The sequence below is a fragment of the Melopsittacus undulatus genome, chromosome 23 (assembly GCF_012275295.1).
Source record: "Melopsittacus undulatus isolate bMelUnd1 chromosome 23, bMelUnd1.mat.Z, whole genome shotgun sequence".
In the NCBI taxonomy this organism is placed as follows: Eukaryota; Metazoa; Chordata; class Aves; order Psittaciformes; family Psittaculidae; genus Melopsittacus; species Melopsittacus undulatus.
Window position 1 is genome coordinate 888,888 of NC_047549.1, and position 12,821 is coordinate 901,708.

General features: G+C 61.2%; 2 protein-coding genes across 4 annotated transcripts; both read right to left on the bottom strand.

The window, feature by feature from the left end:
• Positions 1-369: 369 nt before the first annotated feature.
• Positions 370-5,859, bottom strand: PPAN (peter pan homolog). Of its 3 annotated transcripts, none has more exons than XM_034072057.1 (12): positions 5,736-5,859; positions 4,665-4,835; positions 4,165-4,266; positions 3,762-3,812; positions 3,124-3,294; positions 2,823-2,899; positions 2,401-2,505; positions 2,095-2,218; positions 1,894-1,972; positions 1,330-1,459; positions 936-1,096; positions 370-690 (listed from the first exon to the last, which is right to left on the bottom strand). In XM_034072057.1, exons 1-12 carry the CDS (start codon positions 5,751-5,753, stop codon positions 452-454), a joined length of 1,428 nt encoding a protein of 475 aa, XP_033927948.1. In that variant the 5' UTR covers positions 5,754-5,859; the 3' UTR covers positions 370-451. The 3 variants fall into 3 exon arrangements, with proteins under 3 accessions (XP_033927948.1, XP_033927947.1, XP_033927950.1); XM_034072056.1 differs by having other exon boundaries at positions 2,401-2,508; XM_034072059.1 differs by lacking the exons at positions 370-690; positions 936-1,096 and adding an exon at positions 1,124-1,209 and having other exon boundaries at positions 2,401-2,508.
• A 1,110-nt stretch (positions 5,860-6,969) lies between these two features.
• RDH8 (retinol dehydrogenase 8) lies at positions 6,970-12,378 on the bottom strand. Its single transcript, XM_034072097.1, has 6 exons — positions 12,273-12,378; positions 10,798-10,959; positions 9,489-9,668; positions 9,013-9,106; positions 7,978-8,161; positions 6,970-7,194 (listed from the first exon to the last, which is right to left on the bottom strand). Exons 1-6 carry the CDS (start codon positions 12,376-12,378, stop codon positions 6,970-6,972), a joined length of 951 nt encoding a protein of 316 aa, XP_033927988.1.
• Positions 12,379-12,821: the final 443 nt, after the last annotated feature.

Consider the following 12,821-nt stretch of genomic DNA (forward strand, 5'->3'; position numbering starts at 1 on the left):
GTGGGGCTGAGCTCTGGGTGGGGGGGCTCCCATGGCCATGGGGGTCCCCAGGACAGGAGGAGGGGTCCCCATTGCTGGGTTTAGGCTCAGTCCTGGCTTTCCAGTTAAGGAAAAACAGGGATTTAGGCCCAAAGTGGGTGCCCCCCCCTCCCACCCCTTTCCTTTATGGTGGCACCCAGGGCATGGATTCTCTCCTCTTCCTCCCTTCATGGAGCCAGCACGGGGTCGCATCTTGCCCCTCCTTTGGGGATGTTGTTGGGAAGGGAGGGGAAACACAGAGGAGCTCCCATCTCCTTCCTGATCCCACTGTGGCAGCATGGAAAAGTGGGAAGAGCCCAATTCCCTCCCTCTCAAGCACAGCCACAGGCAATCCTTCCAAGCCATGTGTATTGCACAGCAACAGGGCCGGGGGAGGCAGGGGGGGAGCAGAGAGCATCCCAATCCCAGTCCCTCAGCGCTTCCCCTTCCTGGCACATCCCGGCCTCTGGAATCTGGTTTTCCCCTTTGGCAGCAGCTTCCTTTTGCGCCTGGTGCGGTGGGGGGGGTGAGGGTTGGATGCAGTGGGATGCTCTGTGGGATGCTCCATGGGATGCTCCATAGGATGCTCCAGTGGGATGCGGCGCCGGCGCTTGCGGAGCCGGGCAGGGCCCAAAGGGAGGCGCTTCCTCTTGGTGCGGCTGGGGAAGAGATCTTGAAGGGGGGGTAAAGGGGGGTCACTATAAAGGGGCATCACTATAAAGGGTAAAGGGGGAGTCAGTATAATGGGGGGGTCACTATAAAGGGGCATCACTATAAACGCTAAAGGGAGGTCACTGTAAGGGGGGGTCAGTATAAAGGGGGGATCACCACGCAGGGGGTGCTGGGTGCAGTGCTGGGGCTCACAGCAGGGATGGGGCAGGACACGGAGGCTCCCCTGGACCCCCCCTTGGACTCACCCTGATCCGGCTCCTCCCCCACCTCCCTCCGGTAGTGCTCAGCATCACTCTCCTCCTCCTCATGGGCCGCATCCTGCTCCGGAGCCCCGGGATCCTCAGCGCCGCTGTCGCCATCCTCATCCCGCTGCTGCTTCCTGCGCATGCCCTGCAGGCTCCTCTCCCTACGGTAACGGAACGAGCCTCACGGGGGCGCTCACACTGCGCTGCATTTGCGCTCTATTTGCGCGGCCCCCCCCTCCCCGTTGCACTGCGCATGCCCTGCAGGCTCCTCTCCCTGCGGTACGGAAGGAGCCTCACGGGGGCGCTGCGCTCCCACCGGCTCACACTGCGCCTGCGCTGCGTTTGCGCTCTATTTGCGCGGCCCCCCCTCCCGTTGCGCCGCGCATGCGCTCACCGCTGCTGCTGCCGTTGCTGCCGCTTGCGCTCCACGTTCTCCTCCTGCCGCTGCCTCCGCTCCGCACGGAGCTGCAGCTTCGCCTCCCGACGGGCAAGGAGCGCACGGAGCTCAGGCTCGGGCTTATGGACTGTGGGGGGAGAGCTCAGCACCAGAATGGGGCTCAGCACCAGAGAGGGGCTCAGCACCAGAGAGGAGCTCAGCACCAGAATGGGGCTCAGCACCATGGAGGAGCTCAGCACCAGAGAGGAGCTCAGCACCAGAATGGGGCTCAGCACCATGGAGGAGCTCAGCACCAGAATGGGGCTCAGCACCAGAGAGGGGCTCAGCACCAGAGAGGGGCTCAGCACCAGAGAGGGGCTCAGCACCAGAGAGAGGGGCTCAGCACCAGAGGGGCTCAGCACCAGAGAGGAGCTCAGCACCAGAGGGGCTCAGCACCGGAATGGGGCTCAGCACCATGGAGGAGCTCAGCACCAGAGGGGCTCAGCACCAGAATGGGACTCAGCACCAGAGAGGAGCTCAGCACCCACAGGGAGCACCCAGGGACCCGTCAGCAGCACTCACTGAAGCTATGGTAGAGCACATTGCCCTGCGCCAGCCCCTCCTCCACCTTGTTCAGCTGCAGCGTCAGGCGTGGCCCAATCTGTGGGAAGAGCAGCGGGATGTGGCGGATCCCGATGGGAATGGGATCCAATGGGAATGGGATCTGATGGGAATGGGATCCAATGGGAATGGGATCTGATGGGAATGGGCTCCGGCACAGACCTCGGTCAGGCGCACTGCGCTCTGCTGGGCCTTGGCATTGCCCCTGCCCGCATAGGCCTGTGGCAGCTCGGTCACATTGTGGGGCCCATCCTGCTCCGCTTCGCTCTCCGACAGGTTCAGATCCCTGTGGAAACAGGGTGGGAATGGGGGCGGGGAACACAGCAGGCACCCTGGGGTGTCCCCATGGTGTCCTATGGGTGTTCCCATGGTGTCCTATGGGTGTCCCGTGGGTGCCCCCATGGGTACAGTATTTGTGCCCTATGGGTATCCTATGGGTGCCCCCTGGGTGCCCCATGGCTCCCGTACTTGACCAGGAGCTCGCTGATGTCCTCCAAGCGGCTCAGGTTGGGGAACTTCTCCTGCAGCAGCTTCTTGAGGCCTCTGCTCACGCCCACGGGCACCACCTTGATGCTGCTGTGGGGAGGAAGAGGAGGAGGAGGAAGGGGAGGAAGGGAGAAAGGAGGAAGAGGAAGGAAGAAATGAGAAGGAGCAGAAAGAAAAGGAATAGGAAGAGGAGGAAAAAGAATAGGAGATGGAAAGGAAGAAGAGGAGGAAGGAAAGGAACAGAAAGGAAAGGAGGAGGAGGAGGAAGAAAAGGAAAACAAGGAAGAGAAAAAGGAAGAAAGGAAAAGGAATAGGAAGAGGGGAAGGAGGAGAAGGAAAAGGAACAGGAGGAGACAAAGAGAAAGGAAGAGGAAGAAGAGGAGGAGCAGGAGGAAGGCACTCACTAATGCCTGAGGTGTAGGAGCTCTGTCTCTGCGTCGTAGCTGATGAGCAGGCACCGCTTGATGGTGTTGAGGTTGACCTGGGGGAGGAAGAGGATGAAGAGGAGGAGTATGAAGAAGAGGAGGAGGAGGAGGAGGAGGAAGAAGAGGAAGAGGGGGAGGAAGAAGAGGAGGAGGAAGAGGAAGAAGAGGAGGAGGAAGAGGAAGAAGAGGAGGAGGAAGAGGAGGAAGAAGAGGAAGAGGAAGAAGAGGAGGAAGAAGAGGATGAGGATGAAGAGGATGAAGGCGCCTGCCCTGCCCGCACCCTGTGCACGTTGATGGAGGGGAGCAGGTTCTGGAAGGTGCTGGCCATGAGCCGGATGTGGCTCTGCGGGAGCCCGAAGCTGCTGAGCACCAGGAGGGGGGGATGTCGGAACTGCTGCTCGTGCATCCGGTGCCGCCGGAGCGCTGAGACCACGTCCCGCAGCAGGGAATACTGTGGGAACAATGGGAATGCTGTGGGAACAATGGGAATGATGTGGAGACAATGGGAATGATGTGGGAACAATGGGAATGCTGTGGGAGCAATGGGAAGGCTGTGGGAGCAATGGGAAGGCTGTGGGAACAATGGGAATGCTGTGGGGACAATGGGAATGCTGTGGGAACAATGGGAATGCTGTGGGAGCAACGGGAATGCTGTGGGAACAACGGGAATGCTGTGGGGACAATGGGAATGCTGCGGAAGCAATGGGGATACTGGGAATGCTGTGGGAGCAACAGGAATGCTGGAAATACTGTGGGAGCAATGGGAATACTGGGAATAATGAAGGAGAATGAGGATACTGGGAATACTGTGGCAGCAATGGGGATACTGGGAACGCTGTGGGGAGCAATGGGAATACTGCAGGGAGCAATGGGAAGAGGAGAGGAAGAGGATGAAGAGGGATGAAGATGAGCTCCCACCTCCACCACTTTGAAGGTCAACGTCGGGCCCCCAGGCAACCGGAACAGCTTCTGGGGGGGGAGAGACAAGGACCCAGTGACAAGGGTGCCACCATTGGGATCCCATGGGTGCCACCATTCCCTGTCCCCGGCACAGCTGCATCAGTGCGTTTACTTTGCTTGGAATCATGGTATGGATTCAAGGAGCTTTTGTCATCATCTGCGTGTGACGGGGACGCTGGGAATGGGACACTGGGAAGCTGGGAATGGGAAGCTGGGAATGGGAAGCTGGGAATGGGAAGCTGGGAATGGGACACTGGGAAGCTGGGAATGGGATGCTGGGAATGGGATACTGGTAATGGGAAGCTGGGAATGGGATGCTGGGAATGGGATGCTGGGAATGGGAAGCTGGGAATGGCCTCACCAAGTTGATGCTGGACTCTGATTTACTGAACACCAGGAAATGTGTCACCCCCAGGGGCCCAGCCACGGCCACAAAGTCCTTCAGGGAATTGCTTTTCCGCACCTATGGAGCACAGGGATGGGATGGGATGGGGTGAGCCCCCCCTCACTCCCCCCACAGCTGTGGTGCTGTTGTTGTTGGGGGGGTGTTGGTGCTGTTGTTATTAGTGTTGGGTTGTTCCTGTTGCTGTTTGGTTGTTGGTGCTGCTGGTGTTGGTGGTGATGTTGGTGTTTGGTTGTTGGTTGTGCTGTTGGTGGTGTTGTTGCTGTTCATGTTTGGTTGTTGTTGCTGTTGTGCTGGTGCTATTGTTATTGGTGTTGCTGGTGTTGGGTTGTTGGCGTTGGGTTGTTGGTGTTGGTGAGGTTGGTATTGGGTTGCTCCTGTTGGTGTTGCCAGTGTTTGGAAGTTGCTGGTGTTTGGTGTTTGGTGCTGTTATTGGTGTCGGTGTCAGCGGCACTCACCCGCAGCGCCCGCGCCGTGAAGGGCTCCAGCACCCGCCGCATGTCGGCCACCAGGAGCCGGAGGCTGCGGCCGCCGCGGCCGCGCAGGAACACGAAGGAATGGGGCACGGAGCCGAAGTCCTGCTGGGCCCGGAGCTGTGCCGCCGCTCGCTCCCGCCGCTGCCGCTGGCTCTGCCGGCACCGACCGGATGGGGCCGGCCCCAAACCTGCTCCCAGCCCCAGCCCTACAGCCCCTTCCTTCTAGCCCATCCCCAGAGCCTGTTCCCCATATCCCATTAGCTCTATCCCACCCCCATCCCTGTGTCCCATCCCCAGAGCCCATGATCCCAATCCATGTTCCATCCCCAGAGCCTGTTCCCTGTATCCCATCCCCAACCCTGTGTCCCATCCCCAGAGCCCATTCCCCATATCCCATTAGCTCTATCCCACCCCCATCCCTGTGTCCCATCCCCAGAGCCCATTCCCCATAGCCTGTTCCCTCTATCCCACCCCCATCCCTGTGTCCCATCCCCAGAGCCCATGATCCCAATCCATGTCCCATCCCCAGAGCCTGTTCCCTCTATCCCATCCCCAACCCTGTGTCCCATCCTCTATTATCCCAGTCCATGTCCCATCCCCATAATCCATTCCCCATATCCCATTCCCTGTATCCCATCCCCATAGCCCATGATCCCAGTCCGTGTTGCACCCACAGATCCCATTCCCCATCTCATCCTCAGAACCCATTCCCTGTATCCCATTCCCATCCCATGTGCCATTCCCCACATCCCATCCCCATATCCCATTCCGCATGTTCCGTTCCCTGTATCCCATCCCCATTCCCGTGTGCCATCCCCGTATCACGTTCCAGTGTCCCATTCCCTGTATCCCATCCCCATTCCCGTTCCCATTCCCGTATCCCGTTCCCATTCCCCGTATCCCGTTCCCATTCCCTGTATCCCATTCCCGTTCCCATTCCCGTATCCCGTTCCCATTCCCTGTATCCCATATCCCATTCCCGTTCCCATTCCCGTATCCCGTTCCCATTCCCATCCCCATCCCCATTCCCTGTATCCCGGTCCGGGCCCGCACCTTGCTCGGCCGCCCCATCTTGCCGTCTCCTCCACCGCCACCACGTGGTCACGGCCACTTCCGGTGCGTCACTTCCCCCCCCCGCCCCTCCCCTCGCTGTTGCCATGGTTACACTGCCTCCTCCCCCCCCCCCCCCCCCCCCTCCGGCGGCGCAGGTCAGAGCAAGGGGGGGGAAACACGGCCCCATAGAGCCCCATAGAGCCCCACACGGCTTTAATGGGGACCTCCGGCCCCATAGAGCCCCATAGAGCCCCACACGGCTTTAATGGGGACCTCCGGCCCCATAGAGCCCCACACGGCTTTAATGGGGACCCCCGCAGCCCCCCCCAGTTCTTCCATAGCGGCCGCAGAGCCCCCCCTGTCCCCCATTGCCCCCTTACTCTATCTCTATGGAGTCCCCATCACCCCCTATAGCCCTCCCAAAACCCACTCGTCCCCCATTGCTCCCCCTCTACCCCATCTCCATCGCCCCCAGAGCCCCCCTAAAACCCCCCCATTGCTCCCCCTATTCCAGCCCTATGGGGTCCCCATTTCCCCCCCATCACCCCCTATAGCCCCCCTAAACCCCCTCCATTGCCCCCCCATCGCCACCCTAACCCCCCCATTACCCCCCCTTACCCCACCTCTATGGGGTCCCCATCACCCCCATAGCCCCCCCCGTCCCCCATTGCTCCCCCTACCCTATCTCTATGGGTCCCCATCACCCCCATAGCCCCCCCCGTTCCCCATTGCCCCCCCATCACCCCCATAGCCCCCCTAAACCCCCCCATTGCCCCTACCCAACCTCTATGGGGCCCCTATCACCCCCATAGCCCCCCTAAAACCCCCCCATTGCTCCCCCTATTCCAGTCCTATGGGGTCCCCATTTCCCCCCCATCATCCCCTATAGCCCCCCTAAACCCCCTCCATTGCCCCCCCATCGCCACCCATTGCCACCCTAACCCCCCCATTACCCCCCCTTACCCAACCTCTATGAGGTCCCCATCACCCCCATAGCCGCCCCCGTCCCCCATTGCCCCCCCTACCCTATCTCTATGGGTCCCCATCACCCCCTATAGCCCCCCCCCGTCCCCCATTACCCCCCCTACCCAACCTCTATGGGTCCCCATCACCCCCATAGCCCCCCCCGTCCCCCATTGCCCCCCCATCACCCCCTATAGCCCCCCTAAACCCCCCCATTACCCCCCTTACCCAACCCCTATGGGGTCCCCATCACCCCCATCACCCCCCCCGGTCAGAGTGGCCGCACGCGCGTGCGCAGACAGCCGCAGGTGAGGCACCGGAGGACCGCGGCGCTGCCCCGCAAGAGGGCGCTGTGCCGGAAGAGCATCCGGTGCAGGCCGCGCACCGACAGCTCCCCCGTGGGGTCCGCGTACTTGAGCGCCAGCACCGGCGTGTACAGCGCGTTGGTCTGCGCGCGCAGCGGGGGGCGGGGCGAGCAGAGCACCGAGACGATGGCCTGCGGGAGGGGGGAGAGCGCCCCCTGCTGGAGCGGGGGACACACGGACCCGGTGCTCCATTGGGTTCAATGGGAGGGCAATGGGATGGATCCGACTGGGAGCATCCCAAGGGATCTATGGGGGGATCCAGCCCCTCTGGGTGCCGCCTCCATTGGGTTCAATGGGAGGGCAATGGGATGGAGCCGATTGGGAGGATCCCAAGGGATCTATGGGGGGATCCAGCCCCTTGGGTGCTGCTTCCATTGGGTTCAATGGGAGGGCAATGGGATGGATCCGGTTGGGAGGATCCCAAGGGATCTATGGGGGATCCAGCCCCTCGGGTGCTGCTTCCATTGGGTTCAATGGAGGGGCTTGGAGTGATCCAATTGGGAGCATCCCAAGGGATCTAAGGGGGATCCAGCCCCACTGATGCTGTATCCATTGGCTCCAATGGAAGGGCATGGAGCAAAGGGTTGGATCCAATTGGGAGCATCCCAAGGGATCTAAGGGGGATCCAGCCCCTCTGATGCTGTATCCATTGGCTCCAATGGAAGGGCTTGGAGCAATGGGATGGATCCAATTGGAGCATCCCAAGGGAAGACAAGGATCCAGCCCTTCTGCTCTGATCCCACACGGATGCTGTATCCATTGGCTCCAATAGGACATGGAGCGCAGCCCACAAGGGCCGGATGCAGTATCCAGGGCGGGATGCTCTATGGTATTCCCATGGGAACGGGATGATGCCTGGGTCCTTCCCACCCCATCCCACTGCAGCATTCCCTATTCCAGGCTCAGCCCCACACCTCGGCCACGTCTCCAGGGCTCTGTCCCAGGGTGCGGAAGATCTCTCGGGAAGCTGGGATGTAAACGTCCTTGAAGTATCCCAAGGTGACCTCATCCGTACCGGGATACTCGGAACGGGAAACCTCCTCCAGCAGCTTCAGCTCGAAGTCCGTGCACACCGGGCCCGGCTCCACCAGGGATACACTGGGAGGTGATGGGATGGGATGGGAATGGGGATGGGGATGGGATGGGGATGGGGATGGGATGGGAATGGGATGGGAATGGGGATGGGGATGGGATGGGAATGGGGATGGGGATGGGATGGGAATGGGGATGGGGATGGGAATGGGGAATGGGGATGGGGATGGGATGGGATGGGAATGGGGATGGGGATGGGATGGGAATGGGGATGGGGATGGGATGGGATGGGAATGGGGATGGGGATGGGATGGGAATGGGGATGGGAATATGATGGGATGGGGATGGGGATGGGGCAGTGCTATGGGGCAGGCTATGGGGCAGCTCTATGGGTCAGTGCTATGGGTCAGGCTATGGGGCAGGCTATGGGGCAGCTCTATGGGTCAGTGCTATGGGTCGGTGCTATGGGCCAGCTCTATGGGGCAGCTCTATGGGGCAGCACTATGGGGCAGTGCTATGGGGCAGCTCTATGGGGCAGCTCTATGGGGCAGTGCTATGGGTCAGTGCTATGGGGCAGCTCTATGGGGCAGCTCTATGGGTCAGGCTATGGGTCAGTGCTATGGGGCAGCTCTATGGGTCAGCTCTATGGGCCAGCTCTATGGGTCAGTGCTATGGGGCAGTGCTATGGGGCAGCTCTATGGGGCAGTGCTATGGGGCAGCTCTATGGGTCAGTGCTATGGGCCAGCTCTATGGGTCAGTGCTATGGGGCAGCTCTATGGGGCAGCTCTATGGGTCAGTGCTATGGGTCAGTGCTATGGGGTAGTGCTATGGGGCAGCTCTATGGGTCAGTGCTATGGGGCAGCTCTATGGGGCAGCTCTATGGGGCAGCTCTATGGGGCAGGCTGTGGGGCACTCACTGCACGTTGAACTGCAGCAGCTGCACAGCCAGGCTCTCACAGAATCCCTCCACCGCGAACTTGGAGGCGGCATAGACGTCATTGAACACAATCCCTGGGGACCCATCCTGCTCGGTGCTGAGCTCCATGGGACCCCCCCATTGGGTGCTGAGCCCCATTGCTCCCATAGCTCCCCATTGGCTCCCATTGGTGCTGAGCCCCATTGGTGCTGAGCTCCCCATTGGTGCTGAGCCCCATTGCTCCCCATTGGTGCTGAGCTCCCCATTGGTGCTGAGCCCCATTGCTCCCCATTGGTGCTGAGCCCCATTGCTCCCATTGCTCCCCATTGGTGCTGAGCACCACTGCTCCCATTGGCTCCCATTGCTGGTGCTGCGCTCCCATTGGTTCTGAACCCCCCTGCTCCCATTGGCTCCCGTTGCCGGCGCTGCGCTCCCATTGGCTCCCGCTGCCGGCGCTGCGCTCCCATTGGCCCTCACCCTGCAGCCCCATGACGCTGCTGAGCACCAGGATGTGGCCCCGCCTCCTCCGCTTCATCCCAGGCAGCACCGCGCGGATCATGCGCACTGCGCCGAAGAAGTTGGTCTCGAACACGTGTTTCATCTGCTCCAGGCTCGTGCTCTCCAGCGGGCCCACGTGACCCACGCCGGCGTTGTTCACTGCGGCACCGCCAGGGGGCGTCGGGGGGCGGAGACACAGCGGGGACCCATTGGGGACCCATTGCTGCCCCATAGCGAGCCCCATTGCTGCCCCATAGCGGAGCCCATTGCTGCCCCATTGCTGCCCCATAGCGGAGCCCATTGCTGCCCCATTGCTGCCCCATAGCAAACCCCATTGCTGCCCCATTGCTGCCCCATTGCTGCCCCATAGCGGAGCCCATTGCTGCCCCATTGCTGCCCCATAGCGGACCCCATTGCTGCCCCATTGCTGCCCCATAGCGAGCCCCATTGCTGCCCCATAGCGAGCCCTATTGCTGCCCCATTGCTGCCCCATAGCGAGCCCCATTGCTGCCCCATTGCTGCCCCATAGCGGAGCCCATTGCTGCCCCATAGCGAGCCCCATTGCTGCCCCATTGCTGCCCCATAGCGAGCCCCATTGCTGCCCCATTGCTGCCCCATAGCGGAGCCCATTGCTGCCCCATTGCTGCCCTATTGCTGCCCCATAGCGGAGCCCATTGCTGCCTCATAGCGGAGCCCATTGCTGCCCCATTGCTGCCCCATAGCAGAGCCCCATTGCTGCCCCATAGCGAGCCCCATTGCTGCCCCATTGCTGCCCCATAGCAGAGCCCCATTGCTGCCCCATTGCTGCCCCATAGCAGAGCCCCATTGCTGCCCCAGTGCTGCCCCATTGCTGCCCCATAGCGGACCCCATTGCTGCCCCATAGCGAGCCCCATTGCTGCCCCATAACGAGCCCCATTGCTGCCCCATAGCGAGCCCCATTGCTGCCCCATTGCTGCCCCATTGCTGCCCCATAGCGGAGCCCATTGCTGCCCCATTGGTCCCCCATTAAGAACCCCATAGATTCTCCATCAGGTACCCCCTAGGTCCCCCATAGGCACCCCATAGGCGAGCCCTATAGGTCTCCCATAGGCCCCCTATAGGCCAGCCCCATAGATCCCCCATAGGTGGGCCCCATAGTTGCCCCATAGGTACCCCCCTAGGTCCCCCATAGGCACCCCATAGGCGAGCCCCATAGGTCTCCCATAGGCCCCCTATAGGCGAGCCCCATAGATCCCCCATAGGCAAGCCCCATAGCTGCCCCATAGCTGCCCCCCAGCCGCCCCTCACCCAGCACGTCCACGTGCCCCCCCGGGATGCTGGCCATGCACTCGGCCACGGAGCTGTCGCTGCTCACGTCCAGGCGCTGGATGCTGAGTGTCCTTCCCAGGGCTGATCCCGCAGCCTCCTCCAGCCTCTGGCGCTTCCCGAGATCCCGCATGGTGGCAATGACTGCGGGATGGGATCCATGCGGGAGCGGGAGCGGAGTGAGGGCACAGACAGGGAATGGGGGAGACAGACAGGGAATGATGGAGACAGACTTGGAATGATGGAGACAGACTTGGAATGATGGAGACAGACTTGGAATGATGGATACAGACAGGGAATGATGGAGACAGACTTGGAATGATGGAGATAGACTTGGAATGATGGAGACAGACAGGGAATGATGGAGATAGACAGGGAATGATGGAGACAGACTTGGAATGATGGAGACAGACAGGGAATGATGGATACAGACAAGGAATGGTGGATACAGACAGGGAATGACGGAGACAGACAGGGAATGATGGATACAGACTTGGAATGATGGCTACATATGGAAGGATGGATACACTCATGGAATGATGGATACAGACATGGATGGATGGATACAGGGACTGATTTATACATGGAGCTATGGACACACATGGAGCTGTGGATACGCATGGAGCTATGGACACGCATGGAGCTATGGACACGCATGGAGCTATGGACACGCATGGAGCTATGGATACACATGGAGCTACGGACACACATGGAGCTATGGACACACATGGAGCTATGGACACGCATGGAGCTATGGACACACATGGAGCTATGGATACACATGGAGCTACGGACACACATGGAGCTATGGACACACATGGAGCTATGGACACGCATGGAGCTATGGACACACATGGAGCTATGGACACACATGGAGCTATGGATACACATGGAGCTATGGATACACATGGAGCTATGGACACACATGGAGCTATGGACGCACATGGAGCTATGGATACACATGGAGCTATGGATACACACACGGAGGTATGGACACCCCCATGGACACACACCTCCCCCCACCCCCACTCCCCCCCCATGGCAAACACGGGGCTCACCCCATAGGGATCAAACACCCCCCCCCTTACCCATCCCCCCCATTACCCCCCTTGCCCATCCCCCCTTGCCCCCACACCCCCCTTGCCAACACCCCCCACTTACCCATCCCCCCCTTTACCCCCCTTTACCCATCCCCCCATCCTCCCCCCTCCCCCCACAATACCCCCCCATCCCCCCCTTTACCCATCCCCCCTTTTACCCCCCCTTACCCATCCCCCATCCCCCCCATTGCCCCCACCCCCCCATCCCCCCCTTGCCCCCCCCATTGCCCACCCCCCGCCCTTGCCCATCCCCCCCCTTGCCCCCACCTCCCCATTGCCCCTCCCCCCCTCCCCCATCCCCCCCCATTGCCCACCCCCCCCTTGCCCCCCCCCCCCCCCTGCCCCCCCCCCCCCCACCTTGGAATCGCCCGTGCGGGTCTCGCGCCAGGCGCGCGGCCAGGGCCAGGCCGATGCCCGAGGAGCAGCCGGTAACGAGCACGGAGCGCGGGGGGGGGGCGGCCATGGCGGAGCCGGCACCGAGGGGATTAACGGCTCAGGGGTCACGTGGGGAGGGGCAGGACGGGGGGGGCACCCCCGTGACCTCGGTGTGGGTCCTTGCCCCATGACCTCAGTGTGGGGTCTGTGCCCCATAACCTCTATGTAGATTCTGTGCCCCATAACCTCAGTGTGGGCTCCCTGCCCCATAACCTCAGTGTGGGCTCCCTGCCCCATAACCTCAATATGGGGTCTGTGCCCCATAACCTCACTGTGGGGTCTGTGACCCATAACCTCAGTGTGCGGTCTGTGCCCCATAACCTCTATGTGCGGTCTGTGCCCCATAACCTCTATGTGGGGTCTGTGCCCCTTAACCTCAATATGGGGTCTGTGCCCCATAACCTCATTGTGGGCTCCCTGCCCCATAACCCCCCTGTGTGCTCCCAGCCCCACATCCTCTCTGTGCCTCGG

What these genes read in the sequence shown, in the direction of transcription:
- PPAN (XM_034072056.1), bottom strand. An exon ending in TGACCTTCAAAGTGGTGGAG is followed by an intron (nt 3,295 to 3,761) that starts GTGGGAGCTCAT and finishes TTGTTCCCACAG; the next exon opens with TATTCCCTGCTGCGGGACGT. An exon ending in CCTCCATCAACGTGCACAGG is followed by an intron (nt 2,900 to 3,123) that starts GTGCGGGCAGGG and finishes TTCCTCCCCCAG; the next exon opens with GTCAACCTCAACACCATCAA.
- RDH8 (XM_034072097.1), bottom strand. Translation starts at nt 12,378, where the DNA reads ATGGCCGCCCCCCCCCCGCGCTCCGTGCTCGTTACCGGCTGCTCCTCG. An exon ending in CCCGCACGGGCGATTCCAAG is followed by an intron (nt 10,960 to 12,272) that starts GTGGGGGGGGGG and finishes CCCATCCCGCAG; the next exon opens with TCATTGCCACCATGCGGGAT. An exon ending in CTGCTGCAGTTCAACGTGCA is followed by an intron (nt 8,162 to 9,012) that starts GTGAGTGCCCCA and finishes ATCACCTCCCAG; the next exon opens with TGTATCCCTGGTGGAGCCGG.